Source organism: Electrona antarctica, assembly GCF_951216825.1.
Source record: "Electrona antarctica genome assembly, chromosome: 6".
Taxonomy (NCBI): domain Eukaryota; kingdom Metazoa; phylum Chordata; class Actinopteri; order Myctophiformes; family Myctophidae; genus Electrona; species Electrona antarctica.
Window position 1 is genome coordinate 57,201,656 of NC_136811.1, and position 27,484 is coordinate 57,229,139.

General features: G+C 49.3%; 1 protein-coding gene across 1 annotated transcript; it reads left to right on the forward strand.

Moving 5' to 3' along the window:
• Nucleotides 1-388: 388 nt before the first annotated feature.
• has1 (hyaluronan synthase 1) lies at nucleotides 389-23,496 on the forward strand (the record flags this gene model as incomplete). Its single annotated transcript, XM_079503881.1, has 8 exons — nucleotides 389-497; nucleotides 13,036-13,234; nucleotides 14,825-15,045; nucleotides 15,825-16,003; nucleotides 17,139-17,364; nucleotides 20,269-20,401; nucleotides 21,669-21,864; nucleotides 23,017-23,496. 8 exons carry the CDS (start codon nucleotides 389-391, stop codon nucleotides 23,494-23,496), a joined length of 1,743 nt encoding a protein of 580 aa, XP_079360007.1.
• Nucleotides 23,497-27,484: the final 3,988 nt, after the last annotated feature.

Below are 27,484 nucleotides of genomic sequence, written 5' to 3' on the forward strand. Positions count from 1 at the left end.
GTCAATTTGTCAATTTGGGGGTCCTTGACATGAAGAAGTTTGGAAACCACTGTTCTATAACTAGGTTTATCTACCGGTACTTTATGTCTGTGCCGCGAATCCTGACTCCTCCTGTCCACATGTCGAAGTGTCCTTGGGCAAGACACTGAACCCCACACTGCCTCCAATGAGTCAGTTGGTGTGTGAGCTCGCCACCATTGGTGTGTGAATGTGGGAAGTGAGGACGCTGCAGGCGTCGACTGTTCGCCGCTTCACCTCCCAACGTATGAATGAATGAACCGTTGTAAAGCGCTTTGAGCACGTGGAAAAGTGCTATAAAAATGCAATTAATTAAATGCACTTCATTATGTCTCCATACAGATAACAGACACACCACCGTCAGTCAGACATGGAGCTGAAACCTCTCCTGCGGAAGCTGGGCTCGGTGGTCCGGGCATTCTTCACCTTCCTGTTCGCCCTGGTGGTCCTGGGGGTGATGGTGTGGGCCTACGTCAGAGGTAGGGGTCTTTATTTAACCCTGGTGGTCCTGGCGGTGATGGTGTGGAGGTAGGGGTCTTTATTTAACCCTGGTGGTCTTGGGGGTGATGGTGTGGAGGTAGGGGTCTTTATTTATAACCCTGGTGGTCCTGGGGGTGATGGTGTGGAGGTAGGGGTCTTTATTTAACCCTGGTGGTCTTGGGGGTGATGGTGTGGAGGTAGGGGTCTTTATTTATAACCCTGGGGGTGATGGTGTGGAGGTAGGGGTCTTTATTTATAACCCTGGTGGTCCTGGGGGTGATGGTGTGGAGGTAGGGGTCTTTATTTAACCCTGGTGGTCTTGGGGGTGATGGTGTGGAGGTAGGGGTCTTTATTTAACCCTGGTGGTCCTGGGGGTGATGGTGTGGAGGTAGGGCTCTTTATTTAACCCTGGTGGTCTTAGGGGTGATGGTGTGGAGGTAGGGCTCTTTATTTAACCCTGGTGGTCTTGGGGGTGATGGTGTGGAGGTAGGGCTCTTTATTTAACCCCGGTGGTCCTGGGGGTGATGGTGTGGAGGTAGGGGTCTTTATTTAACCCTGGTGGTCCTGGGGGTGATGGTGTGGAGGTAGGGGTCTTTATTTAACCCTGGTGGTCCTGGGGGTGATGGTGTGGAGGTAGGGGTCTTTATTTAACCCTGGTGGTCCTGGGGGTGATGGTGTGGGCCTACGTCAGAGGTATGGGTCTTTATTTAACCCTGGTGGTCCTGGGGGTGATGGTGTGGAGGTAGGGGTCTTTATTTAACCCTGGTGGTCCTGGGGGTGATGGTGTGGAGGTAGGGGTCTTTATTTAACCCTGGTGGTCCTGGGGGTGATGGTGTGGAGGTAGGGGTCTTTATTTAACCCTGGTGAACCTGGGGGTGATGGTGTGGAGGTAGGGGTCTTTATTTAACCCTGGTGAACCTGGGGGTGATGGTGTGGAGGTAGGGGTCTTTATTTAACCCTGGTGGTCCTGGGGGTGATGGTGTGGAGGTAGGGGTCTTTATTTAACCCTGGTGGTCCTGGGGGTGATGGTGTGGAGGTAGGGGTCTTTATTTAACCCTGGTGGTCCTGGGGGTGATGGTGTGGAGGTAGGGCTCTTTATTTAACCCCGGTGGTCCTGGGGGTGATGGTGTGGAGGTAGGGGTCTTTATTTAACCCTGGTGGTCCTGGGGGTGATGGTGTGGAGGTAGGGCTCTTTATTTAACCCTGGTGGTCCTGGGGGTGATGGTGTGGAGGTAGGGGTCTTTATTTAACCCTGGTGGTCCTGGGGGTGATGGTGTGGAGGTAGGGGTCTTTATTTAACCTGGTGGTCCTGGGGGTGATGGTGTGGAGGTAGGGGTCTTTATTTAACCCTGGTGGTCCTGGTGTGGAGGTAGGGGTCTTTATTTAACCCTGGTGGTCCTGGGGGTGATGGTGTGGGCCTACGTCAGAGGTAGGGGTCTTTATTTAACCCTCATGGTCTTGGGGGTGATGGTGTGGAGGTAGGGGTCTTTATTTAACCCCGGGGTCCTGGGGGTGATGGTGTGGAGGTAGGGCTCTTTATTTAACCCCGGTGGTCCTGGGGGTGATGGTGTGGAGGTAGGGGTCTTTATTTAACCCTGGTGGTCCTGGGGGTGATGGTGTGGAGGTAGGGGTCTTTATTTAACCCCGGTGGTCCTGGGGGTGATGGTGTGGAGGTAGGGGTCTTTATTTATAACCCTGGTGGTCTTGGAGGTGATGCTGTGGAGGTAGGGGTCTTTATTTAACCCTGGTGGTCCTGGGGGTGATGGTGTGGGCCTACGTCAGAGGTAGGGGTCTTTATTTAACCCTGGTGGTCCTGGTGTGGAGGTAGGGGTCTTTATTTAACCCTGGTGGTCCTGGTGTGGAGGTAGGGGTCTTTATTTAACCCTGGTGGTCCTGGGGGTGATGGTGTGGAGGTAGGGGTCTTTATTTAACCCTGGTGGTCCTGTGGGTGATGGTGTGGAGGTAGGGGTCTTTATTTAACCCTCATGGTCCTGGGGGTGATGGTGTGGAGGTAGGGCTCTTTATTTAACCCCGGTGGTCCTGGGGGTGATGGTGTGGAGGTAGGGGTCTTTATTTAACCCTGGTGGTCCTGGGGGTGATGGTGTGGAGGTAGGGGTCTTTATTTAACCCTGGTGGTCCTGGGGGTGATGGTGTGGAGGTAGGGGTCTTTATTTAACCCTGGTGGTCCTGGGGGTGATGGTGTGGAGGTAGGGCTCTTTATTTAACCCCGGTGGTCTTGGGGGTGATGGTGTGGAGGTAGGGGTCTTTATTTAACCCTGGTGGTCTTGGGGGTGATGGTGTGGAGGTAGGGGTCTTTATTTAACCCTGGTGGTCTTAGGGGTGATGGTGTGGAGGTAGGGCTCTTTATTTAACCCTGGTGGTCTTAGGGGTGATGGTGTGGAGGTAGGGCTCTTTATTTAACCCTGGTGGTCTTAGGGGTGATGGTGTGGAGGTAGGGGTCTTTATTTAACCCTGGTGGTCCTGGGGGTGATGGTGTGGAGGTAGGGGTCTTTATTTAACCCCGGGGTCCTGGGGGTGATGGTGTGGAGGTAGGGGTCTTTATTTATAACCCTGGTGGTCTTGGAGGTGATGGTGTGGAGGTAGGGGTCTTTATTTAACCCTGGTGGTCCTGGGGGTGATGGTGTGGAGGTAGGGGTCTTTATTTAACCCCGGGGTCCTGGGGGTGATGGTGTGGAGGTAGGGCTCTTTATTTAACCCCGGTGGTCCTGGGGGTGATGGTGTGGAGGTAGGGCTCTTTATTTAACCCTGGTGGTCCTGGGGGTGATGGTGTGGAGGTAGGGGTCTTTATTTATAACCCTGGTGGACCTGGGGGTGATGGTGTGGAGGTAGGGGTCTTTATTTAACCCTGGTGGTCCTGGGGGTGATGGTGTGGGCCTACGTCAGAGGTAGGGGTCTTTATTTAACCCTGGTGGACCTGGGGGTGATGGTGTGGAGGTAGGGGTCTTTATTTAACCTGGTGGTCCTGGGGGTGATGGTGTGGAGGTAGGGGTCTTTATTTAACCCTGGTGGTCCTGGGGGTGATGGTGTGGAGGTAGGGGTCTTTATTTAACCCTGGTGGTCCTGGGGGTGATGGTGTGGAGGTAGGGCTCTTTATTTAACCCTGGTGGTCCTGGGGGTGATGGTGTGGAGGTAGGGGTCTTTATTTAACCCTGGTGGTCCTGGCGGTGATGGTGTGGAGGTAGGGGTCTTTATTTAACCCTGGTGGTCCTGGGGGTGATGGTGTGGAGGTAGGGGTCTTTATTTAACCCTGGTGGTCCTGGGGGTGATGGTGTGGGCCTACGTCAGAGGTAGGGGTCTTTATTTAACCCTCATGGTCTTGGGGGTGATGGTGTGGAGGTAGGGGTCTTTATTTAACCCCGGGGTCCTGGGGGTGATGGTGTGGAGGTAGGGCTCTTTATTTAACCCTGGTGGTCCTGGGGGTGATGGTGTGGAGGTAGGGCTCTTTATTTAACCCCGGTGGTCCTGGGGGTGATGGTGTGGAGGTAGGGCTCTTTATTTAACCCTGGTGGTCCTGGGGGTGATGGTGTGGAGGTAGGGGTCTTTATTTAACCCCGGTGGTCCTGGGGGTGATGGTGTGGAGGTAGGGGTCTTTATTTATAACCCTGGTGGTCTTGGAGGTGATGCTGTGGAGGTAGGGGTCTTTATTTAACCCTGGTGGTCCTGGGGGTGATGGTGTGGGCCTACGTCAGAGGTAGGGGTCTTTATTTAACCCTGGTGGTCCTGGTGTGGAGGTAGGGGTCTTTATTTAACCCTGGTGGTCCTGGTGTGGAGGTAGGGGTCTTTATTTAACCCTGGTGGTCCTGGTGTGGAGGTAGGGGTCTTTATTTAACCCTGGTGGTCCTGGGGGTGATGGTGTGGAGGTAGGGGTCTTTATTTAACCCTGGTGGTCCTGTGGGTGATGGTGTGGAGGTAGGGGTCTTTATTTAACCCTCATGGTCCTGGGGGTGATGGTGTGGAGGTAGGGCTCTTTATTTAACCCCGGTGGTCCTGGGGGTGATGGTGTGGAGGTAGGGGTCTTTATTTAACCCTGGTGGTCCTGTGGGTGATGGTGTGGAGGTAGGGGTCTTTATTTAACCCTCATGGTCCTGGGGGTGATGGTGTGGAGGTAGGGGTCTTTATTTAACCCCGGTGGTCCTGGGGGTGATGGTGTGGAGGTAGGGGTCTTTATTTAACCCTGGTGGTCCTGGGGGTGATGGTGTGGAGGTAGGGGTCTTTATTTAACCCTGGTGGTCTTGGGGGTGATGGTGTGGAGGTAGGGGTCTTTATTTAACCCTGGTGGTCTTAGGGGTGATGGTGTGGAGGTAGGGGTCTTTATTTAACCCTGGTGGTCTTAGGGGTGATGGTGTGGAGGTAGGGCTCTTTATTTAACCCTGGTGGTCTTAGGGGTGATGGTGTGGAGGTAGGGGTCTTTATTTAACCCTGGTGGTCCTGGGGGTGATGGTGTGGAGGTAGGGGTCTTTATTTAACCCCGGGGTCCTGGGGGTGATGGTGTGGAGGTAGGGCTCTTTATTTAACCCCGGTGGTCCTGGGGGTGATGGTGTGGAGGTAGGGGTCTTTATTTAACCCTGGTGGTCCTGGGGGTGATGGTGTGGAGGTAGGGGTCTTTATTTAACCCCGGGGTCCTGGGGGTGATGGTGTGGAGGTAGGGGTCTTTATTTAACCCCGGGGTCCTGGGGGTGATGGTGTGGAGGTAGGGCTCTTTATTTAACCCCGGTGGTCCTGGGGGTGATGGTGTGGAGGTAGGGCTCTTTATTTAACCCTGGTGGTCCTGGGGGTGATGGTGTGGAGGTAGGGGTCTTTATTTATAACCCTGGTGGACCTGGGGGTGATGGTGTGGAGGTAGGGGTCTTTATTTAACCCTGGTGGTCCTGGGGGTGATGGTGTGGGCCTACGTCAGAGGTAGGGGTCTTTATTTAACCCTGGTGGTCCTGGTGTGGAGGTAGGGGTCTTTATTTAACCCTGGTGGTCCTGGGGGTGATGGTGTGGAGGTAGGGGTCTTTATTTAACCCTGGTGGTCCTGGGGGTGATGGTGTGGAGGTAGGGGTCTTTATTTAACCCTGGTGGTCCTGGGGGTGATGGTGTGGAGGTAGGAGTCTTTATTTAACCCTGGTGGTCCTGGGGGTGATGGTGTGGAGGTAGGGCTCTTTATTTAACCCCGGTGGTCTTGGGGGTGATGGTGTGGGCCTACGTCAGAGGTAGGGGTCTTTATTTAACCCTGGTGGTCCTGGGGGTGATGGTGTGGAGGTAGGGGTCTTTATTTAACCCTGGTGGTCTTGGGGGTGATGGTGTGGAGGTAGGGCTCTTTATTTAACCCTGGTGGTCCTGGGGGTGATGGTGTGGAGGTAGGGCTCTTTATTTAACCCTGGTGGTCCTGGGGGTGATGGTGTGGAGGTAGGGCTCTTTATTTAACCCTGGTGGTCCTGGGGGTGATGGTGTGGAGGTAGGGCTCTTTATTTAACCCTGGTGGTCTTGGGGGTGATGGTGTGGAGGTAGGGGTCTTTATTTAACCCTGGTGGTCCTGGGGGTGATGGTGTGGGCCTACGTCAGAGGTAGGGGTCTTTATTTAACCCTGGTGGTCCTGGGGGTGATGGTGTGGAGGTAGGGCTCTTTATTTAACCCTGGTGGTCCTGGGGGTGATGGTGTGGAGGTAGGGCTCTTTATTTAACCCTGGTGGTCTTAGGGGTGATGGTGTGGAGGTAGGGGTCTTTATTTAACCCTGGTGGTCCTGGGGGTGATGGTGTGGGCCTACGTCAGAGGTAGGGGTCTTTATTTAACCCTGGTGGACCTGGGGGTGATGGTGTGGAGGTAGGGGTCTTTATTTAACCCCGGTGGTCCTGGGGGTGATGGTGTGGGCCTACGTCAGAGCTAGGGGTCTTTATTTAACCCTGGTGGTCCTGGGGGTGATGGTGTGGAGGTAGGGGTCTTTATTTAACCCTGGTGGTCCTGGCGGTGATGGTGTGGAGGTAGGGGTCTTTATTTAACCCTGGTGGTCTTGGGAGTGATGGCGTGGGCCTTATTGAACTCGGCACTTTACAAATCTGTGAATGAAACAAGTGTTGTGATTGGTCGAAAAATATCACATCTGGGGGAAATAAGTCTGACGGATTGTTCCGGCATGACAATGTCATGCAATCTCATCATGCCTTACATTGACCAGGCCTTACATTGTGACCAGGCCTTACATTGTGACCAGGCCTTACATTGTGACCAGGCTTTACATTGTGACCAGGCCTTACATTGTGACCAGGCCTTACATTGTGACCAGGCCTTACATTGACCAGGCCTTACATTGTGACCAGGCCTTACAGTGACCAGGCCTTACATTGTGACCAGGCCTTACATTGTGACCAGGCCTTACATTGTGACCAGGCCTTACAGTGACCAGGCCTTACAGTGACCAGGCCTTACATTGTGACCAGGCTTTACATTGTGACCAGGCCTTACATTGTGACCAGGCCTTACATTGTGACCAGGCCTTACATTGACCAGGCCTTACAGTGACCAGGCCTTACATTGACCAGGCCTTACATTGTGACCAGGCTTTACATTGTGACCAGGCCTTACATTGTGACCAGGCTTTACATTGTGACCAGGCCTTACATTGTGACCAGGCCTTACATTGTGACCAGGCCTTACATTGTGACCAGGCTTTACATTGTGACCAGGCCTTACATTGTGACCAGGCCTTACATTGTGACCAGGCTTTACATTGTGACCAGGCCTTACATTGTGACCAGGCCTTACATTGTGACCAGGCTTTACATTGTGACCAGGCCTTACATTGTGACCAGGCCTTACATTGTGACCAGGCCTTACATTGTGACCAGGCTTTACATTGTGACCAGGCCTTACATTGTGACCAGGCTTTACATTGTGACCAGGCCTTACATTGTGACCAGGCCTTACATTGTGACCAGGCTTTACATTGTGACCAGGCCTTACATTGTGACCAGGCTTTACATTGACCAGGCCTTACATTGTGACCAGGCCTTACATTGTGACCAGGCCTTACATTGTGACCAGGCTTTACATTGTGACCAGGCCTTACATTGTGACCAGGCTTTACATTGTGACCAGGCTTTACATTGTGACCAGGCCTTACATTGTGACCAGGCCTTACATTGTGACCAGGCCTTACATTGTGACCAGGCCTTACATTGTGACCAGGCCTTACATTGTGACCAGGCCTTACATTGACCAGGCCTTACATTGTGACCAGGCCTTACATTGTGACCAGGCCTTACATTGTGACCAGGCCTTACATTGTGACCAGGCCTTACATTGTGACCAGGCCTTACATTGACCAGGCCTTACATTGACCAGGCCTTACATTGTGACCAGGCCTTACATTGACCAGGCTTTACATTGACCAGGCCTTACATTGTGACCAGGCCTTACATTGTGACCAGGCCTTACATTGACCAGGCCTTACATTGACCAGGCCTTACATTGACCAGGCCTTACATTGACCAGGCCTTACATTGTGACCAGGCCTTACAGTGACAGGCCTTACATTGTGACCAGGCCTTACATTGTGACCAGGCCTTACATTGTGACCAGGCTTTACATTGTGACCAGGCCTTACATTGTGACCAGGCTTTACATTGTGACCAGGCCTTACATTGTGACCAGGCCTTACAGTGACCAGGCCTTACATTGTGACCAGGCCTTACAGTGACCAGGCCTTACAGTGACCAGGCCTTACATTGTGACCAGGCCTTACATTGTGACCAGGCCTTACATTGTGACCAGGCCTTACATTGTGACCAGGCCTTACATTGACCAGGCCTTACATTGACCAGGCCTTACATTGTGACCAGGCCTTACAGTGACAGGCCTTACATTGTGACCAGGCCTTACATTGTGACCAGGCCTTACATTGTGACCAGGCTTTACATTGTGACCAGGCCTTACATTGTGACCAGGCTTTACATTGTGACCAGGCCTTACATTGTGACCAGGCCTTACAGTGACCAGGCCTTACATTGTGACCAGGCCTTACAGTGACCAGGCCTTACAGTGACCAGGCCTTACATTGTGACCAGGCCTTACATTGTGACCAGGCCTTACAGTGACCAGGCCTTACATTGTGACCAGGCCTTACAGTGACCAGGCCTTACAGTGACCAGGCCTTACATTGTGACCAGGCCTTACAGTGACCAGGCCTTACATTGTGACCAGGCTTTACATTGACCAGGCTTTACATTGTGACCAGGCCTTACATTGTGACCAGGCCTTACATTGTGACCAGGCCTTACATTGTGACCAGGCCTTACATTGTGACCAGGCCTTACATTGTGACCAGGCTTTACATTGTGACCAGGCCTTACATTGTGACCAGGCCTTACATTGTGACCAGGCCTTACATTGTGACCAGGCCTTACATTGTGACCAGGCTTTACATTGTGACCAGGCCTTACATTGTGACCAGGCCTTACATTGTGACCAGGCCTTACATTGTGACCAGGCCTTACATTGTGACCAGGCCTTACATTGTGACCAGGCCTTACATTGTGACCAGGCCTTACATTGTGACCAGGCCTTACATTGACCAGGCTTTACATTGTGACCAGGCCTTACATTGTGACCAGGCTTTACATTGTGACCAGGCCTTACATTGTGACCAGGCCTTACATTGTGACCAGGCCTTACATTGTGACCAGGCCTTACATTGTGACCAGGCCTTACATTGTGACCAGGCCTTACATTGTGACCAGGCTTTACATTGTGACCAGGCCTTACATTGTGACCAGGCCTTACATTGTGACCAGGCCTTACATTGTGACCAGGCCTTACATTGTGACCAGGCCTTACATTGTGACCAGGCCTTACATTGTGACCAGGCCTTACATTGTGACCAGGCCTTACATTGTGACCAGGCTTTACATTGTGACCAGGCCTTACATTGTGACCAGGCCTTACATTGTGACCAGGCCTTACATTGTGACCAGGCCTTACATTGTGACCAGGCCTTACATTGTGACCAGGCCTTACATTGTGACCAGGCCTTACATTGTGACCAGGCCTTACATTGTGACCAGGCCTTACATTGTGACCAGGCCTTACATTGTGACCAGGCCTTACATTGTGACCAGGCCTTACATTGTGACCAGGCCTTACATTGTGACCAGGCCTTACATTGTGACCAGGCCTTACATTGTGACCAGGCCTTACATTGTGACCAGGCCTTACATTGTGACCAGGCCTTACATTGTGACCAGGCCTTACATTGTGACCAGGCCTTACATTGTGACCAGGCCTTACATTGTGACCAGGCTTTACATTGTGACCAGGCCTTACATTGTGACCAGGCTTTACATTGTGACCAGGCCTTACATTGTGACCAGGCCTTACATTGTGACCAGGCCTTACATTGTGACCAGGCCTTACATTGTGACCAGGCCTTACATTGTGACCAGGCCTTACATTGTGACCAGGCCTTACATTGTGACCAGGCCTTACATTGTGACCAGGCCTTACATTGTGACCAGGCCTTACATTGTGACCAGGCCTTACATTGTGACCAGGCCTTACATTGTGACCAGGCCTTACATTGTGACCAGGCCTTACATTGTGACCAGGCCTTACATTGTGACCAGGCCTTACATTGTGACCAGGCCTTACATTGTGACCAGGCCTTACATTGTGACCAGGCCTTACATTGTGACCAGGCCTTACATTGTGACCAGGCCTTACATTGTGACCAGGCCTTACATTGTGACCAGGCCTTACATTGTGACCAGGCCTTACATTGTGACCAGGCCTTACATTGTGACCAGGCCTTACATTGTGACCAGGCCTTACATTGTGACCAGGCCTTACATTGTGACCAGGCCTTACATTGTGACCAGGCCTTACATTGTGACCAGGCCTTACATTGTGACCAGGCCTTACATTGTGACCAGGCCTTACATTGTGACCAGGCCTTACATTGTGACCAGGCCTTACATTGTGACCAGGCCTTACATTGTGACCAGGCCTTACATTGTGACCAGGCTTTACATTGTGACCAGGCCTTACATTGTGACCAGGCCTTACATTGTGACCAGGCCTTACATTGTGACCAGGCCTTACATTGTGACCAGGCCTTACATTGTGACCAGGCCTTTCATTGTGACCAGGCCTTACATTGTGACCAGGCCTTACATTGTGACCAGGCCTTACATTGTGACCAGGCCTTACATTGTGACCAGGCCTTACATTGTGACCAGGCCTTACATTGTGACCAGGCCTTACATTGTGACCAGGCCTTACATTGTGACCAGGCCTTACATTGTGACCAGGCCTTACATTGTGACCAGGCCTTACATTGTGACCAGGCCTTACATTGTGACCAGGCCTTACATTGTGACCAGGCCTTACATTGTGACCAGGCCTTACATTGTGACCAGGCTTTACATTGTGACCAGGCTTTACATTGTGACCAGGCCTTACATTGTGACCAGGCCTTACATTGTGACCAGGCCTTACATTGTGACCAGGCCTTACATTGTGACCAGGCCTTACATTGTGACCAGGCCTTACATTGTGACCAGGCTTTACATTGTGACCAGGCCTTACATTGTGACCAGGCCTTACATTGTGACCAGGCCTTACATTGTGACCAGGCCTTACATTGTGACCAGGCCTTACATTGTGACCAGGCCTTACATTGTGACCAGGCCTTACATTGTGACCAGGCCTTACATTGTGACCAGGCCTTACATTGTGACCAGGCCTTACATTGTGACCAGGCCTTACATTGTGACCAGGCCTTACATTGTGACCAGGCCTTACATTGTGACCAGGCCTTACATTGTGACCAGGCCTTACATTGTGACCAGGCCTTACATTGACCAGGCTTTACATTGTGACCAGGCCTTACATTGTGACCAGGCCTTACATTGTGACCAGGCCTTACATTGTGACCAGGCCTTACATTGTGACCAGGCCTTACATTGTGACCAGGCCTTACATTGTGACCAGGCCTTACATTGTGACCAGGCCTTACATTGTGACCAGGCCTTACATTGTGACCAGGCTTTACATTGTGACCAGGCTTTACATTGTGACCAGGCTTTACATTGTGACCAGGCCTTACATTGTGACCAGGCCTTACATTGTGACCAGGCCTTACATTGACCAGGCTTTACATTGTGACCAGGCCTTACATTGTGACCAGGCCTTACATTGTGACCAGGCTTTACATTGTGACCAGGCCTTACATTGTGACCAGGCCTTACATTGTGACCAGGCCTTACATTGTGACCAGGCTTTACATTGTGACCAGGCTTTACATTGTGACCAGGCCTTACATTGTGACCAGGCCTTACATTGTGACCAGGCCTTACATTGTGACCAGGCCTTACATTGTGACCAGGCCTTACATTGTGACCAGGCCTTACATTGTGACCAGGCCTTACATTGTGACCAGGCCTTACATTGTGACCAGGCCTTACATTGTGACCAGGCCTTACATTGTGACCAGGCCTTACATTGTGACCAGGCCTTACATTGTGACCAGGCCTTACATTGTGACCAGGCCTTACATTGTGACCAGGCCTTACATTGTGACCAGGCCTTACATTGTGACCAGGCCTTACATTGTGACCAGGCCTTACATTGTGACCAGGCTTTACATTGTGACCAGGCTTTACATTGTGACCAGGCTTTACATTGTGACCAGGCCTTACATTGTGACCAGGCCTTACATTGTGACCAGGCCTTACATTGTGACCAGGCCTTACATTGTGACCAGGCCTTTCATTGTGACCAGGCCTTACATTGTGACCAGGCCTTACATTGTGACCAGGCTTTACATTGTGACCAGGCTTTACATTGTGACCAGGCCTTACATTGTGACCAGGCCTTACATTGTGACCAGGCCTTACATTGTGACCAGGCTTTACATTGTGACCAGGCCTTACATTGTGACCAGGCCTTACATTGTGACCAGGCTTTACATTGTGACCAGGCCTTACATTGTGACCAGGCCTTACATTGTGACCAGGCCTTACATTGTGACCAGGCCTTACATTGTGACCAGGCCTTACATTGTGACCAGGCTTTTCTCTTCACAGATGATGAGTAAGGCTGGGAGCGATGCTAACTATAAGCTATGATGGCTAAAACGTATTAAGACTAAATATATTGACAATTTTGTCAACAAATAAAAACTAACTAGACTAAAATGTTAGGAGCGACTAGTGGAGAAGAGATCCAGTAGAACTAAAAGCCAAGTCGTTTTATGTTTGGTTGCGTCCGGGTGTTGCGCTTTGAAAATAGCCGATCTACAAGCTCACAACATGTCGACACGTTGAAATCTGTAGATTGAAATTTGTAGATCGGCTATTTTCAGCATGCAACCAAGTGCCAACTCCCGTTGCCGATATTACGGCGCAATCAAGGCCCGCCAAAAAACATTTTAGTCGACAAAATCAACTGTCGATTTAGTCGACAAAAATCTGATGATATTTAGTTGACTAATACGCAATGTCTTCTAGAATGATTAGTTATATAATTATTGTTATATTGCAGGCTTCCAGCTGGCCACCTCTCCCTACGGCATCGTGTCCTTCGGGTTGTATGGTCTCCTGCTGGGTCTTCACGTCCTCTTCCAGAGCATCTTCGCCTTCATCGAGCACCGTCGCATGAAGACCGTGAAGGAGCCCTGCACCTTCTCCAAGACCGTGGGCTTCACCATCTCAGCCTACCAGGAAGACCCTGCTTACCTCAGGTAAGAACTGTACCATCTCAGCCTACCAGGAAGACCCTGCTTACCTCAGGTAAGCACTGTACCATCTCAGCCTACCAGGAAGACCCTGCTTACCTCAGGTAAGAACTGTACCATCTCAGCCTACCAGGAAGACCCTGTTTACCTCAGGTAAGAACTGTACCATCTCAGCCTACCAGGAAGACCCTGCTTACCTCAGGTAAGAACTGTACCATCTCAGCCTACCAGGAGGACCCTGCTTACCTCAGGTAAGAACTGTACCATCTCAGCCTACCAGGAAGACCCTGCTTACCTCAGGTAAGAACTGTACCATCTCAGCCTACCAGGAGGACCCTGCTTACCTTAGGTAAGCACTGTACCATCTCAGCCTTACCAGGAAGACCCTGCTTACCTCAGGTAAGAACTGTATACCATCTCAGCCTTACCAGGAAGACACTGCTTACCTCAGGTAAGAACTGTATACCATCTCAGCCTATCAGGAAGACCCTGTTTACCTCAGGTAAGAACTGTATACCATCTCAGCCTTACCAAGGACAGTCTAAGAAGGATGAGACGCGAAGACCGTACGGGCGACGCCATGTTGCTTTGGAAGGAAAGAAACATGCGCAGTTGAGACCAAGGAAGCTGAACGCGGAAGTGTTGGCTGCATATAGCCCATTGCGCATGTTTCTTTCCTTCCATGGAGCACCATAAGCAACATGGCGTCGCCCGTACGGTCTTCGCGTCTCATCCTTCTTAGACTGTCCTTGAGCCTTACCAGGAAGACCTTGCTTACCTCAGGTAGGAACTGTATACCATCTCAGCCTTACCAGGAAGACCCTGCTTACCTCAGGTAATAACTGTACCATCTCAGCCTACCAGGAAGACCCTGCTTACCTCAGGTAAGAACTGTACCATCTCAGCCTTACCAGGAAGACCCTGCTTACCTCAGGTAAGAACTGTACCATCTCAGCCTTACCAGGAAGACCCTGCTTACCTCAGGTAAGCACTGTACCATCTCAGCCTACCAGGAAGACCCTGCTTACCTCAGGTAAGAACTGTATACCATCTCAGCCTATCAGGAAGACCCTGCTTACCTCAGGTAAGAACTGTATACCATCTCAGCCTTACCAGGAAGACCCTGCTTACCTCAGGTAAGAACTGTATACCATCTCAGCCTTACCAGGAAGACCCTGCTTACCTCAGGTAAGAACTGTACCATCTCAGCCTACCAGGAAGACCCTGCTTACCTCAGGTAAGAACTGTACAATCTCAGCCTTACCAGGAAGACCCTGATTACCTCAGGTAAGAGAAGCCAAAGGGAAGTACGCACATCTCAAAACTAAATTCTACAGGTGCTGAACAAAAAGATACGTAGGCTACAGGGGGAAAGACTGTATTACAGCTCCATATTAGACTGGAAATTGTCTGTGATTTTGGATATTGTACTATTGTGATATGGCATAAACGTCTTCTATAAACAAATATATAAATATCGGATCGGGAAAAATCGGTATCGGCAGATACTCAAAATCAAAATAATGATCGGAATCGGATCGGGAGCCAAAAAAAAACAAACCTACTAATAACCCTGGATGTTCTTCACACACACAGGCAGTGCCTGAACTCCATCCGGGCCCTGAAGTACCCCCCGGAGCTGCTGCGGGTCATCATGGTGGTGGACGGGAACACGGAGGAGGACCGCTACATGATGGAGATGTTCCGGGAGGTGTTTCAGGACCAGGACCCCGGATGTTACGTCTGGAAGAACAACTACCACGCCTGGGACCCCGTCGCCGCCGCCCAGGAGGCCGGCCTCAAAGGTCAGTATGCCAGTAGCCTCACTAGCCTGACCCATGCAGCCCGTGGGGCATGGTCTCGAGTAGGGATGTCCCGATACACTTTTTCCGATCCGATCCGATCCCGATACCTCAATTCCTGTGTTAGCCGATACCAATACCGAATACCGATACCAGTGTCGTGATCTCATGTTGTGTTTATAGCTATCTAGCTATATATCTCGTGTTGTGTTTAAATGTGCACTTGCAGTTTGGGCAACTCCAAAGCAAACTCCACATGTCCCAACATTTTATTTACCTACCATAGTGTCAACCCCTTACCCCTGTTTCGGATCACTGGTTAGACTGGCATATTTGCCGATACCGATATGACCCGATATGACAAATAAGGGCCGATCCGATACTTTTCCCGATACAGTATCGGGACATCTCTAGTCTCGAGCATATCAAGGCTCGTTATTTATTCGGCATTTGAGCCGCGGAACACCATATTGAGATTTAGCCTCTCAGACCCAACACTTAGAATATTCTGTTGTCGTTGGATACGATTTTGTCCACAATTCCACTGTACTGATGTGGGTAGGAGAGAGAACAGGCAAAATTTGATCAGAATTACAATTTCTTCTACATACTCTAATTGTGTAGACGTTTTTGCCCGCGGACCCCCATCCAAAAAGGGAGGGTATTTGCTTCATGGGGACAGATGTACTAATTTGTAGTTCCTTTCCCTCTGTGCCAGCTCCCGGTGCCGGGGGGGGTATGTGCTTCATGGGGACAGATGTACTCATTTGTAGTTCCTTTCCCCTCTGTGCCAGCTCCCGGTGGCCAGGAGGACAGTGCTGGGTATGTGCTTGGGGAGGACCCCCAGCGGCATGAGGTGGAGCAGCTGATTGCTTCCAGACAGTGTGTGTGCATCATGCAGAAGTGGGGCGGTAAGCGGGAGGTCATGTACACCGCCTTCAAAGCCCTGGGCTCCTCCGTCGACTACATCCAGGTACGGGAAGCCTTTGAAATGGACTTTCCTTTTTCTGAATTATAAATGCATGTTTTCTGACCTTCTCTACGGATACCGGAGACCCCTGAACACACACTCTATATAGCAATGATTACTGTCACAATATAGAGCTATTTAACACTGTTACTGAACACACACTATAGCAATGATTACTGTCACAATATAGAGCTATTTAACACTGTTACTGAACACACACTATAGCAATGATTACTGTCACAAATTACAATATAGAGCTATTTAACACTGTTACTGAACACACTCTATAGCAATGATTACTGTCACAATATAGAGCTATTTAACACTGTTACTGAACACACTCTATAGCAATGATTACTGTCACAATATAGAGCTATTTAACACTGTTACTGAACACACTCTCTATAGCAATGATTACTGTCACAATATAGAGCTATTTAACACTCACACTATAGCAATGATTACTCTCACAATATAGAGCTATTTCACTCTGTTACTGAACACACTGTTACTGAACAAACACTATTGCAACGATGAGAATACAGAGCCTTATAACCTTTTAATCAAATAAACAGTACAGTACCTTTAAGAAAACATTTAGGGGAACGTTCACCACATACTGTCCAGAGGCAGATCAAAGTGTTTTCTATACAGAACAACTTGTGAATGAGTTCAGTCGTGAGGAGGAATGTTGTTTTCCCTCCAACATCCTCATCATGAAGTCTTTATCTGCACACGATGTTTAACAGTGTTGGGACTCCCTTATTCTCTGTTCCTAAATCACTGTCTATGCTACGGCCTGCTTTCACTTCACTTAAAACAAACTATTTCAAAGGGGAGGCATACTATGGTCCGACGGAGCATTGGTTGGAAGGAGCATTGGTCCGAGGTGCGTTGGGGGTCGGGAGAGGGTTGGGGTTAGGTTTAGGTGTGCTGCCCCGGGGAAGGTTAGGGTTAGGGTGAGGGTTTGAGGTAGGTTGTCGTTCGGACCAATGCTCTGTCGGACGAAACACATGAACCCATTTCATTTCAAAGAGCACGTCACCCATTCTGAACCATATTATTCATATAATTGGTCCTCTCTCTCTCTCTCTCTCTCTCTCTCTCTCTCTCTCTCTCTCCCTCCCCGCCCCCCCAGGTGTGTGACTCGGACACCAAGCTGGACCACATGGCCACCATGGAGCTGGTGAAGGTTCTGGAGAGCGACGCGCGCTTCGGGGCGGTGGGCGGAGACGTGATGATCCTGAACATGAAGGAGAGCTACGTGAGCTTCATGAGCAGCCTGCGCTACTGGATGGCCTTCAACGTGGAGCGCTCCTGCCAGTCCTTCTTCAACTGTGTGTCCTGCATCAGCGGACCCCTGGGTGAGTGAGGAGCACTTCCATGAGTCTTAACCGGCCACGTAAGTCCCCTAAACTCATATCAGTCTTAACCGGCCACGTAAATCCCCTAACCTCATATCAGTCTTAACCGGCCTGTAAGTCCCCTAACCTCATATCAGTCTTAACCGGCCACGTAAGTCCCCTAACCTCATATCAGTCTTAACCGGCCACGTACAGTAAGTCCCCTAACCTCATATCAGTCTTAACCGGCCACGTAAGTCCCCTAACCTCATATCAGTCTTAACCGGCCACATAAGTCCCCTAACCTCAAATCAGTCTTAACCATCCACGTAAGTCCCCTAACCTCATATCAGTCTTAACCGGCCACGTACAGTAAGTCCCCTAACCTCATATCAGTCTTAACCAGCCACGTAAGTCCCCTAACCTCATATCAGTCTTAACCGGCCACGTAAGTCCCCTAACCTCATATCAGTCTTCTTAACCGGCCACGTAAGTCCCCTAACCTCATATCAGTCTTAACCGACCACGTAGGTCCCCTAACCTCATATCAGTCTTCTTAACCGGCCACGTAAGTCCCCTAACCTCATACCAGTCTTCTTAACCGGCCACGTAAGTCCCCTAACCTCATGTCAGTCTTAACCGGCCACGTAAGTCCCCTAACCTCATATCAGTCTTCTTAACCGGCCACGTAAGTCCCCTAACCTCATATCAGTCTTAACCAGGCATGTAAGTCCCCTAACCTCATATCAGTCTTAACCGCCCACGTAAGTCCCCTAACATCATATCAGTCTTAACCGGCCACGTAAGTCCCCTAACATCATATCAGTCTTAACCGGCCACATAAGTCCCCTAACATCATATCAGTCTTAACCGGCCACGTAAGTCCCCTAACCTCATATCAGTCTTAACCGGCCACGTAAGTCCCCTAACCTCATATCAGCCTTATAACCGGCCACGTAAGTCCCCTAACATCATATCAGTCTTAACCGGCCACGTAAGTCCCCTAACCTCATATCAGTCTTAACCGGCCACGTAAGTCCCCTAACCTCATATCAGTTTTAACCGGCCACATAAGTCCCCTAACCTCATATCAGTCTTATAACCGGCCACGTAAGACCCCTAACCTCATATCAGTCTTATAACCGGCCACATAAGTCCCCTAACCTCATATCAGTCTTATAACCGGCCACGTAAGTCCCCTAACCTCAACCGTCTTAACCGGCAGCGTAAGTCCCCTAACCTCAACAGTCTTAACCGGCCACGTAAGTCCCCTAACCTCATATCAGTTTTAACCGGCCACGTAAGTCCCCTAACCTCATATCAGTCTTAACCGGCCACGTAAGTCCCCTAACCTCAACCGTCTTAACCGGCAGCGTAAGTCCCCTAACCTCATATCAGTCTTATAACCGGCCACGTAAGTCCCCTAACCTCAACAGTCTTAACCGGCCACGTAAGTCCCCTAACCTCATATCAGTCTTATAACCGGCCACGTAAGTCCCCTAACCTCATATCAGTCTTAACCGGCCACGTTAGTCCCCTAACCTCATATCAGTCTTAACCGGCCACGTAAGTCCCCTAACATCATATCAGTCTTAACCGGCCACGTAAGTCCCCTAACCTCATATCAGTCTTATAACCGGCCACGTAAGTCCCCTAACCTCATATCAGTCTTATAACCGGCCACGTAAGTCCCCTAACCTCAACCGTCTTAACCGGCAGCGTAAGTCCCCTAACCTCATATCAGTCTTAACCGGCCACGTAAGTCCCCTAACCTCAACAGTCTTAACCGGCCACGTAAGTCCCCTAACCTCAACAGTCTTAACCGGCCACGTAAGTCCCCTAACCTCATATCAGTCTTATAACCGGCCACGTAAGTCCCCTAACCTCATATCAGTCTTAACCGGCCACGTTAGTCCCCTAACCTCATATCAGTCTTAACCGGCCACGTAAGTCCCCTAACATCATATCAGTCTTAACCGGCCACGTAAGTCCCCTAACCTCATATCAGTCTTATAACCGGCCACGTAAGTCCCCTAACCTCATATCAGTCTTAACCGGCCACGTTAGTCCCCTAACCTCATATCAGTCTTAACCGGCCACGTAAGTCCCCTAACATCATATCAGTCTTAACCGGCCACGTAAGTCCCCTAACCTCATATCAGTCTTATAACCGGCCACGTAAGTCCCCTAACCTCATATCAGTCTTATAACCGGCCACGTAAGTCCCCTAACCTCAACCGTCTTAACCGGCAGCGTAAGTCCCCTAACCTCATATCAGTCTTAACCGGCCACGTAAGTCCCCTAACCTCAACAGTCTTAACCGGCCACGTAAGTCCCCTAAACTCAACAGTCTTAACCGGCCACGTAAGTCCCCTAACCTCATATTAGTCTTATAACCGGCCACGTAAGTCCCCTAACCTCATATCAGTCTTAACCGGCCACGTAAGTCCCCTAACCTCATATCAGTCTTATAACCGGCCACGTAAGTCCCCTAACCTCATATCAGTCTTAACCACCTTACCGGAATAAGAGTAAAAGTACAATATTTGGATCCGAGATGAGGAGAAAGTAAAAGTACTGTAAATTATCATGTCCAGCACGAACACCTCAAAAAGTACATGTACTTAACCCATTCTGGGCGGGAACCCCTTTTGGTGTTAGCATTATGTTATGCTTTAGCTATTGAAAAATAGCAGATCTACAAGCTCATAGCGCGCCACCGAGTGGCGCGCTACGAGCTTGCAGGTCTGCTATTTTTGAAAAATCGAAGAACGACTGACATGGGATTTTGAAGACATTTTTAGAATCTGATCTCAGGTCAAAATGGGTTAAGTAGGCTACTGTATTTAAGTACACGTCCTTAAGTTACTTTACACCACTCAATGCGGATGGACTACTGTATATTAACGGTGTCTCAACCTGCAGGGCTGTACAGAAACGACCTGCTCCAGCAGTTCCTGGAGTCCTGGTACAACCAGAAGTTCCTGGGGACTCACTGCACGTTCGGCGACGACAGACACCTCACCAACCGCATGCTGAGCATGGGCTACGCCACCAAGTAGGTAGCATGGGGGGCTACGCCACCAAGTAGGTAGCATGGGGGGCTACGCTACCAAGTAGGTAGCATGGGGGGCTACGCCACCAAGTAGGTAGCATGGGGGGCTACGCCACCAAGTAGGTAGCATGGGGGGCTACGCCACCAAGTAGGTAGCATGGGGGGCTACGCTACCAAGTAGGTAGCATGGGGGGCTACGCTACCAAGTAGGTAGCATGGGGGGCTACGCCACCAAGTAGGTAGCATGGGGGGCTACGCCACCAAGTAGGTAGCATGGGGGGCTACGCTACCAAGTAGGTAGCATGGGGGGCTACGCCACCAAGTAGGTAGCATGGGGGGCTACGCCACCAAGTAGGTAGCATGGGGGGCTACGCCACCAAGTAGGTAGCATGGGGGGCTACGCCACCAAGTAGGTAGCATGGGGGGCTACGCTACCAAGTAGGTAGCATGGGGGGCTACGCTACCAAGTAGGTAGCATGGGGGGCTACGCCACCAAGTAGGTAGCATGGGGGGCTACGCCACCAAGTAGGTAGCATGGGGGGCTACGCTACCAAGTAGGTAGCATGGGGGGCTACGCCACCAAGTAGGTAGCATGGGGGGCTACGCCACCAAGTAGGTAGCATGGGGGGCTACGCCACCAATTAGGTAGCATGGGGGGCTACGCCACCAAGTAGGTAGCATGGGGGGCTACGCTACCAAGTAGGTAGCATGGGGGGCTACGCCACCAAGTAGGTAGCATGGGGGGCTACGCCACCAAGTAGGTAGCATGGGGGGCTACGCCACCAAGTAGGTAGCATGGTACCTACTGGTGCTAACTACGCGTATGTTCGTAGACAACCGTATACTCCATATATGCATTTTTAAATCCAGCTCCATCGAGCCTCCATTATAACAGGATTTTCAAAGCGCCGTATCTCAAAAGGTTCGAGCGCTGTCCATGGTGTCCATTTGTATTGGGGGTGGGGAGGAGGGCGGGGCGGGGCTCACGAGACACGGCCAAAGCATTTCTGGGGGTCCCCAGACAAAAACGTTGAGAACCCCTGCATTAGGTGTGCGTATGCTGCCACCTAGAGGCAGCAATAAAGTGAATGGTTTCATCTCTCCTCTCAGATACACGGAGCTTAACTTAAGGTTTCATCTCTCCTCTCAGATACACTGAGCTTAACTTAAGGTTTCATCTCTCCTCTCAGATACACTGAGCTCAACTTAAGGTTTCATCTCTCCTCTCAGATACACTGAGCTTAACTTAAGGTTCCATCTCTCCTCTCAGATACACGGCCCACGCCAGGTGCTACACGGAGACCCCCGGCGGCTTCCTGCGCTGGCTGAGCCAGCAGACGCGCTGGACCAAGTCCTACTTCCGCGAGTGGCTGTACAACGCCATGTGGTGGCACAAGCACCACCTGTGGATGACCTACGAGTCCATCGTCTCCGGCGTGTTCCCCTTCTTCGTCACGGCCACCATGGTACGTATAGAAGTTAGCATGAGGTCAGTCCGGCGCTCTCCCCGGGTTGGCAGAGGGAGTGTATACAGCGCCCAGGATTAGATTAGATAATGTTGATGATTGAATACTTGAAAAACATGGGTTGCAAAAGTCATGGGATAAAAAAAACATTGCGTTGAGATATTTTCGGGGCGCAACCCAGCACTCTTTAGCTAGTGGAGATGCGTTGTGTAACGACATGGATTTTCTAAACAAATTTGTTCAACGCAAAATGCTGCGTTCCAAGTTCAGGAGACTTCAGGAAGCAATTCTCCTGAATGCTGCCTTCCTTCCGGCATGGCATGGAAGGAAAGGAGTGGCATTTGCATTTCTTTCACCGTGTAGTAAATGCTGTCTGGAAAGATCAGTTGTTTTACAGACGGGTAAAAAGGGCAGGGGCTGAAGCTCCCCTTTGATGTCTATGTGTGCAACGTCTCATGGCTCTGCCTCTAACAGGTACACAGCTGTTCTGGACGGGCACGCTGTGGGACGGACGTCCTGTGGGTCCTAGCTGTGCTGAATCCAGCCTTAGAGTATATATATGAATAGAGACGGCACCCGGAGGAAACCCTGAGGCGAAATGGACATAGTGGCCAAATTTGGTATTGCAGCTCGAGCCAGCGCTGGTCCGTTGACTCTCATTGCGCACGTTGACGTTATTGGGGCAATGACACGTGAACGCTGTTTCATACATGAACGCATGCAATGATAGTCAACGGCACGATTTGGCCCAATCCATACCAGAATGCACTCTGTTCCTATACCCGGAAGGAGGAGTGAAATCGCCTCATGCGCTTTTGAGCAACTTAATGCAAGAGGATGGGAGGAGAAATCCGGTGCCGTCTCTATAAATATATACTCTAAGCATCCAGCTCATCATTATTAATTATCGTTATCTCTAAGCATCCAGCTCATCATTATTAATTATCGTTATCTCTAAGCATCCAGCTCATCATTATTAATTATCGTTATCTCTAAGCATCCAGCTCATCATTATTCATTATCGTTATCTCTAAGCATCCAGCTCATCATTATTAATTATCGTTATCTCTAAGCATCCAGCTCATCATTATTAATTATCGTTATCTCTAAGCATCCAGCTCATCATTATTCATTATCATTATTTCTAAACAGGTGCAGCTGTTCTGGACGGGCACGCTGTGGGACATCCTCTGGGTCCTGTGCTGCATCCAGCTCATCGGCCTCGTCAAGGCGGCCTACGCCTGCCTGCTGCGCCGCGACCTCCTCATGGTGTTCATGTCGCTGTACAGCGCCCTCTACATGACGTCGCTGCTGCCCGCCAAGTACTTCGCCATCCTCACCATGAACGTGAGCACGTGGGGCACGTCGGGCCGCCGCAAGATGGTGGGCAACTACATGCCGCTGCTGCCGCTGTCCGTGTGGGCGGCCATACTGCTGGGCGGGCTGGGCTACACGGCGTGGCGGGAGAGCCGGCAGAGCTGGCTCACGGACGCCAAGCGCGAGGAGACCAAGTTCCTGGTGTGCGGCTGCGTGGCCTACGTGCTCTACTGGACCGTGATGATCGCGCTGTACTGCCTGTGGTTCCGACGCACCTGCAGGAGGCGCCGCAGGACCTATAAGATCACCGTGTGAGAGGCGGCGGCGGCGGCGGCGGGGCGGAGAGCGAGCCTCGCCACACCGTGCCGGAGCGGAGACAACAGCACGAACACGCTCGGTACATTTGAATACAATTTTGCCGACGCCGGAGGGTGCACTGTACAGCTCAAGAAGACTCGCATATTTATATTGACGAGAAGAGCCAGCGATCCGAAGTCCTCCTGGTACCTTTTACTGTACGCGCTGAGGAAGGCTTGTTCCTGCCGGTACCTTTTAAGAAACAACATCCAGAGTGGGCCGCAGAGAATGCGCGCTGGCTCTTAAGGCTTATTCATTCATACTCCAGTTTCAGGTGATAGCTTAGCACTCACCGCGGTGATCAGCTGTCACCTCTCACCCCGACACGACACATCTCTCTGTTTTTACTGTCTGACAATGGGGCTTTCGGAGGGCTGGAATATTCCCGTCCTGTCCAGGACCGTGTACCGGTCCGCTATACTGTACCGTCGGCCACTCCTTTGACTGTTTCCCGCGACATCGGCGTTCCGCGATGTGCGGAGGAGACCTCTCCTTCACACGGCCACGGCCTTCGTTTACTAAGTTAATAAAACGATGTATTTATTTTGCGCTTCAGTTAACAACTTGCAAGAGGCTTTCTTGTACAGCTGCTAAACCGACGACACTGCGACAGTATGTTCTGTAAGATCGATCGACGTCATTGATCCAAACCGGCGATATGGTGAAAGATATGGTGAAAGATATGGTGAACGATATGGTGAAAGATATGGTGAACGGCGCCGTACGTGATTCTGCTTTGTTGAAATAAGCTCTGTATTCCCATCGTGATCGTTGAGATAGAGGGGTTTGTTCGGCAACTGTGTCGGAATACAGAGCTTTAACTTTTAAACAATAAAGTCTCTGTTTTTAACAAATACGCATCAACGACGGCACATTTAACGTCGTTATTGTAATTATAGGAAAATACAGTGACTATAGTAACTGCCTGAAGCAGTTCCTTCAACAGAGAGATTATTTTGCGATATGAAAAAAAAAAAACGTGACTTGCAGATGTCGTTACACTTTATAAAGCGGTCACCAAAGACGTTACACTTAAACATTTTTCTTTCACATGCATCCATGGCGTTTGTTAAAATATTTGTACATTTATGTATATTTAAACTGGGGTTTTTGTTTTCTCCTGTAAAAGTGCCTAGAGTCCATGGATCTTAAACGTCTTAAACATGCAGTTTCTAAACGTCGAGCACAAGGACTCTGAAGAACTTTGAGGCATCGTCACAACTTGAAGTAACAGGAGTACTGTACTGTACTGTACTGTACTGTCCTGTACTGTACTGTACTGTACTGTACTGTACTGTACTGTACTGTACTGTACTGTACTGTACTGTACTGTACTGTCATTGCACTGGAAAACAAACTGTGGCAGCACTGACGACACAGACCGCTCACAGAGGAATGTTCCTGTTCAAACTTCCTGTTGGTTAAAACTGAGTTTCTGTATAAACTTATACTGTTGATTGATGATGGAACAGTGGTGGGATATACAGTATCATATATATACACACGCACACACGCACGCACGCACGCACGCACGCGAAAGTGCAATACTTTAGGGCCAGTATAGTGGCTCTCAGAACAGTTTCATGTCGAGGACCACCAAATTTGGCCAGTACGGACCCCCAGCCCACCCCATGAACCCCCCTCAAGGACCCCCTGGGGTCCCCATGCAAACCCCACCTCGAGAACCCACTGCGATATAGAGACTTGTGGGTGTCGACTTTGACTGCACTAGAGTCTCAGTCTGAGAGTTTGGGTCTGAGAGGCTTAAATGTCATCAAATGGTGGTCCGTTACCGGTGGCTCAAATCAAATGGAGAATAGATAATGGCCTCGACATGGAAAGGGTTGAAAACCACTGCTGTAGATAATCATATGTTAATGATATGACACCTGTGGCTCAAGAGGTAGAGCAGGTCGTCCAATGATCCATCATGGGTCGGCGGTTCGAATCCCGGCACCTCCTGTCTACATGTCGAAGTGTCCTTGGGCAAGACACTGAACCCCAAATTGCTCTCGATGTGCTGGTTGGTACCTTGCATGGCTTCCGCCGCCATCGGTGTATGAATGTGTGTGTGAATGGGTGAATGTAATGCACAATCTATGTAAAGCGCCTTGGATAAAGGCGCTATATAAATGCACCATTTACCATTTACCATTTACACCTAAATAGTCATATGTTAATGATGCGATGTATAAAGTATGGCTCATAGGAAATTAGCAATCTTTGCTGTCAGGTGGGAACCTGTATGTAAAATAACCACTTATTGTTTTTAATGAAATACACCTGTGTTCCGATGAACATTATTATTTATGTTAGCGACTATCTCTGTTGTTTTTATTATACTTCATAAAAAAAACACACACAGATGTATGACTTAACCACTTCCAACATGGTGTCACTATTTTGGACATTTCCCTAAATTCTTCAAAGAATTTAGCAAAGATAGACGCGTGTCTCTTTACAATACCGTCGCATGACACACTCATATGAGAAAGTAAAGCATTCATTTCATATTGTGAATTTAGTTGACTATTAAAGGCTAAGTCTAAAAGACTAAGATTTTGATATTTAGCCGTTGAGACTAGACTAAACAAGTTCAGAGGACTAAAATAGGGCTAAGATACTCAAAAGACTAAGACTAAATCAGAATTTGCTGTCAAAATTACACACTATGACTAAAAGACTATAAAAGACTAAGATTTTGATATTTAGTCGACTAAGACTAGACTAAAGACTGGACTAAAACTAAATGGTGTGTTAATCAAAAGACTAAATCAGAAATCACTGCATGCCTTTACGGAAAGAAAAGGCAGTGTTGTGTCTGACAATGACCATTTTAACTCATTTTGGACGGGAACCCCTTTTGGTGTTTTAAACATTATGTTATAATTTTGCTATTGAAAAATAGCAGATCTACAAGCTCGTAGCGTGCCACCGTGTGGCGTGCTACGAGCTTGTAGGTCTGCTATTTTTGAAAAATCATTAAAATGTGGCGCAAATCATTGAATATATATTTCAGAGCGAACATTTTTAACTAAAATATTTGCTTCTGGGGGGGGGGGGGGGGGGGGGTCCCTGGAACTACATATTTTGAGATGGGGGTCCGTGGCCCAATAGAGATAATTCTGGGGGTCCTTGACATGAAAAAGGTTGAGCACCACTGACATAGAAACATGTTTTTTTTTTAATCGACCTCAGTCCAAAATGGGTTTTAATATGATTTATCTTGATATGTGAAGGATGGACGTGACAGATGCACTTTGCTGTGATTTGCCTTGTGAACTTATGTATCATAATTGTGAACTTGTATCATGATTGTGAACTTGTATCATGATTGTGAACTTGTATCATGATTGTGAACTTGTATCATGATTGTGCACTTGTATCATGATTGTCAACTTGTATCATGATTGTGAACTTGTATCATGATTGTGAACTTATGTATCATAATTGTGAACTTGTATCATGATTGTGAACTTATGTATCATAATTGTGAACTTGTATCATGATTGTGAACTTATGTATCATAATTGTGAACTTGTATCATGATTGTGAACTTGTATCATGATTGTGAACTTGTATCATGATTGTGAACTTATGTATCATGATTGTGAACTTATGTATCATGATTGTGAACTTGTATCATGATTGTGAACTTATGTATCATGATTGTGAACTTGTATCATGATTGTGAACTTGTATCATGATTGTGAACTTGTATCATGATTGTGAACTTATGTATCATGATTGTGAACTTATGTATCATAATTGTGAACTTGTATCATGATTGTGAACTTGTATCATGATTGTGAACTTGTATCATGATTGTGAACTTGTATCATGATTGTGAACTTATGTATCATAATTGTGAACTTGTATCATGATTGTGAACTTGTGTATCATAATTGTGAACTTGTATCATGATTGTGAACTTGTATCATGATTG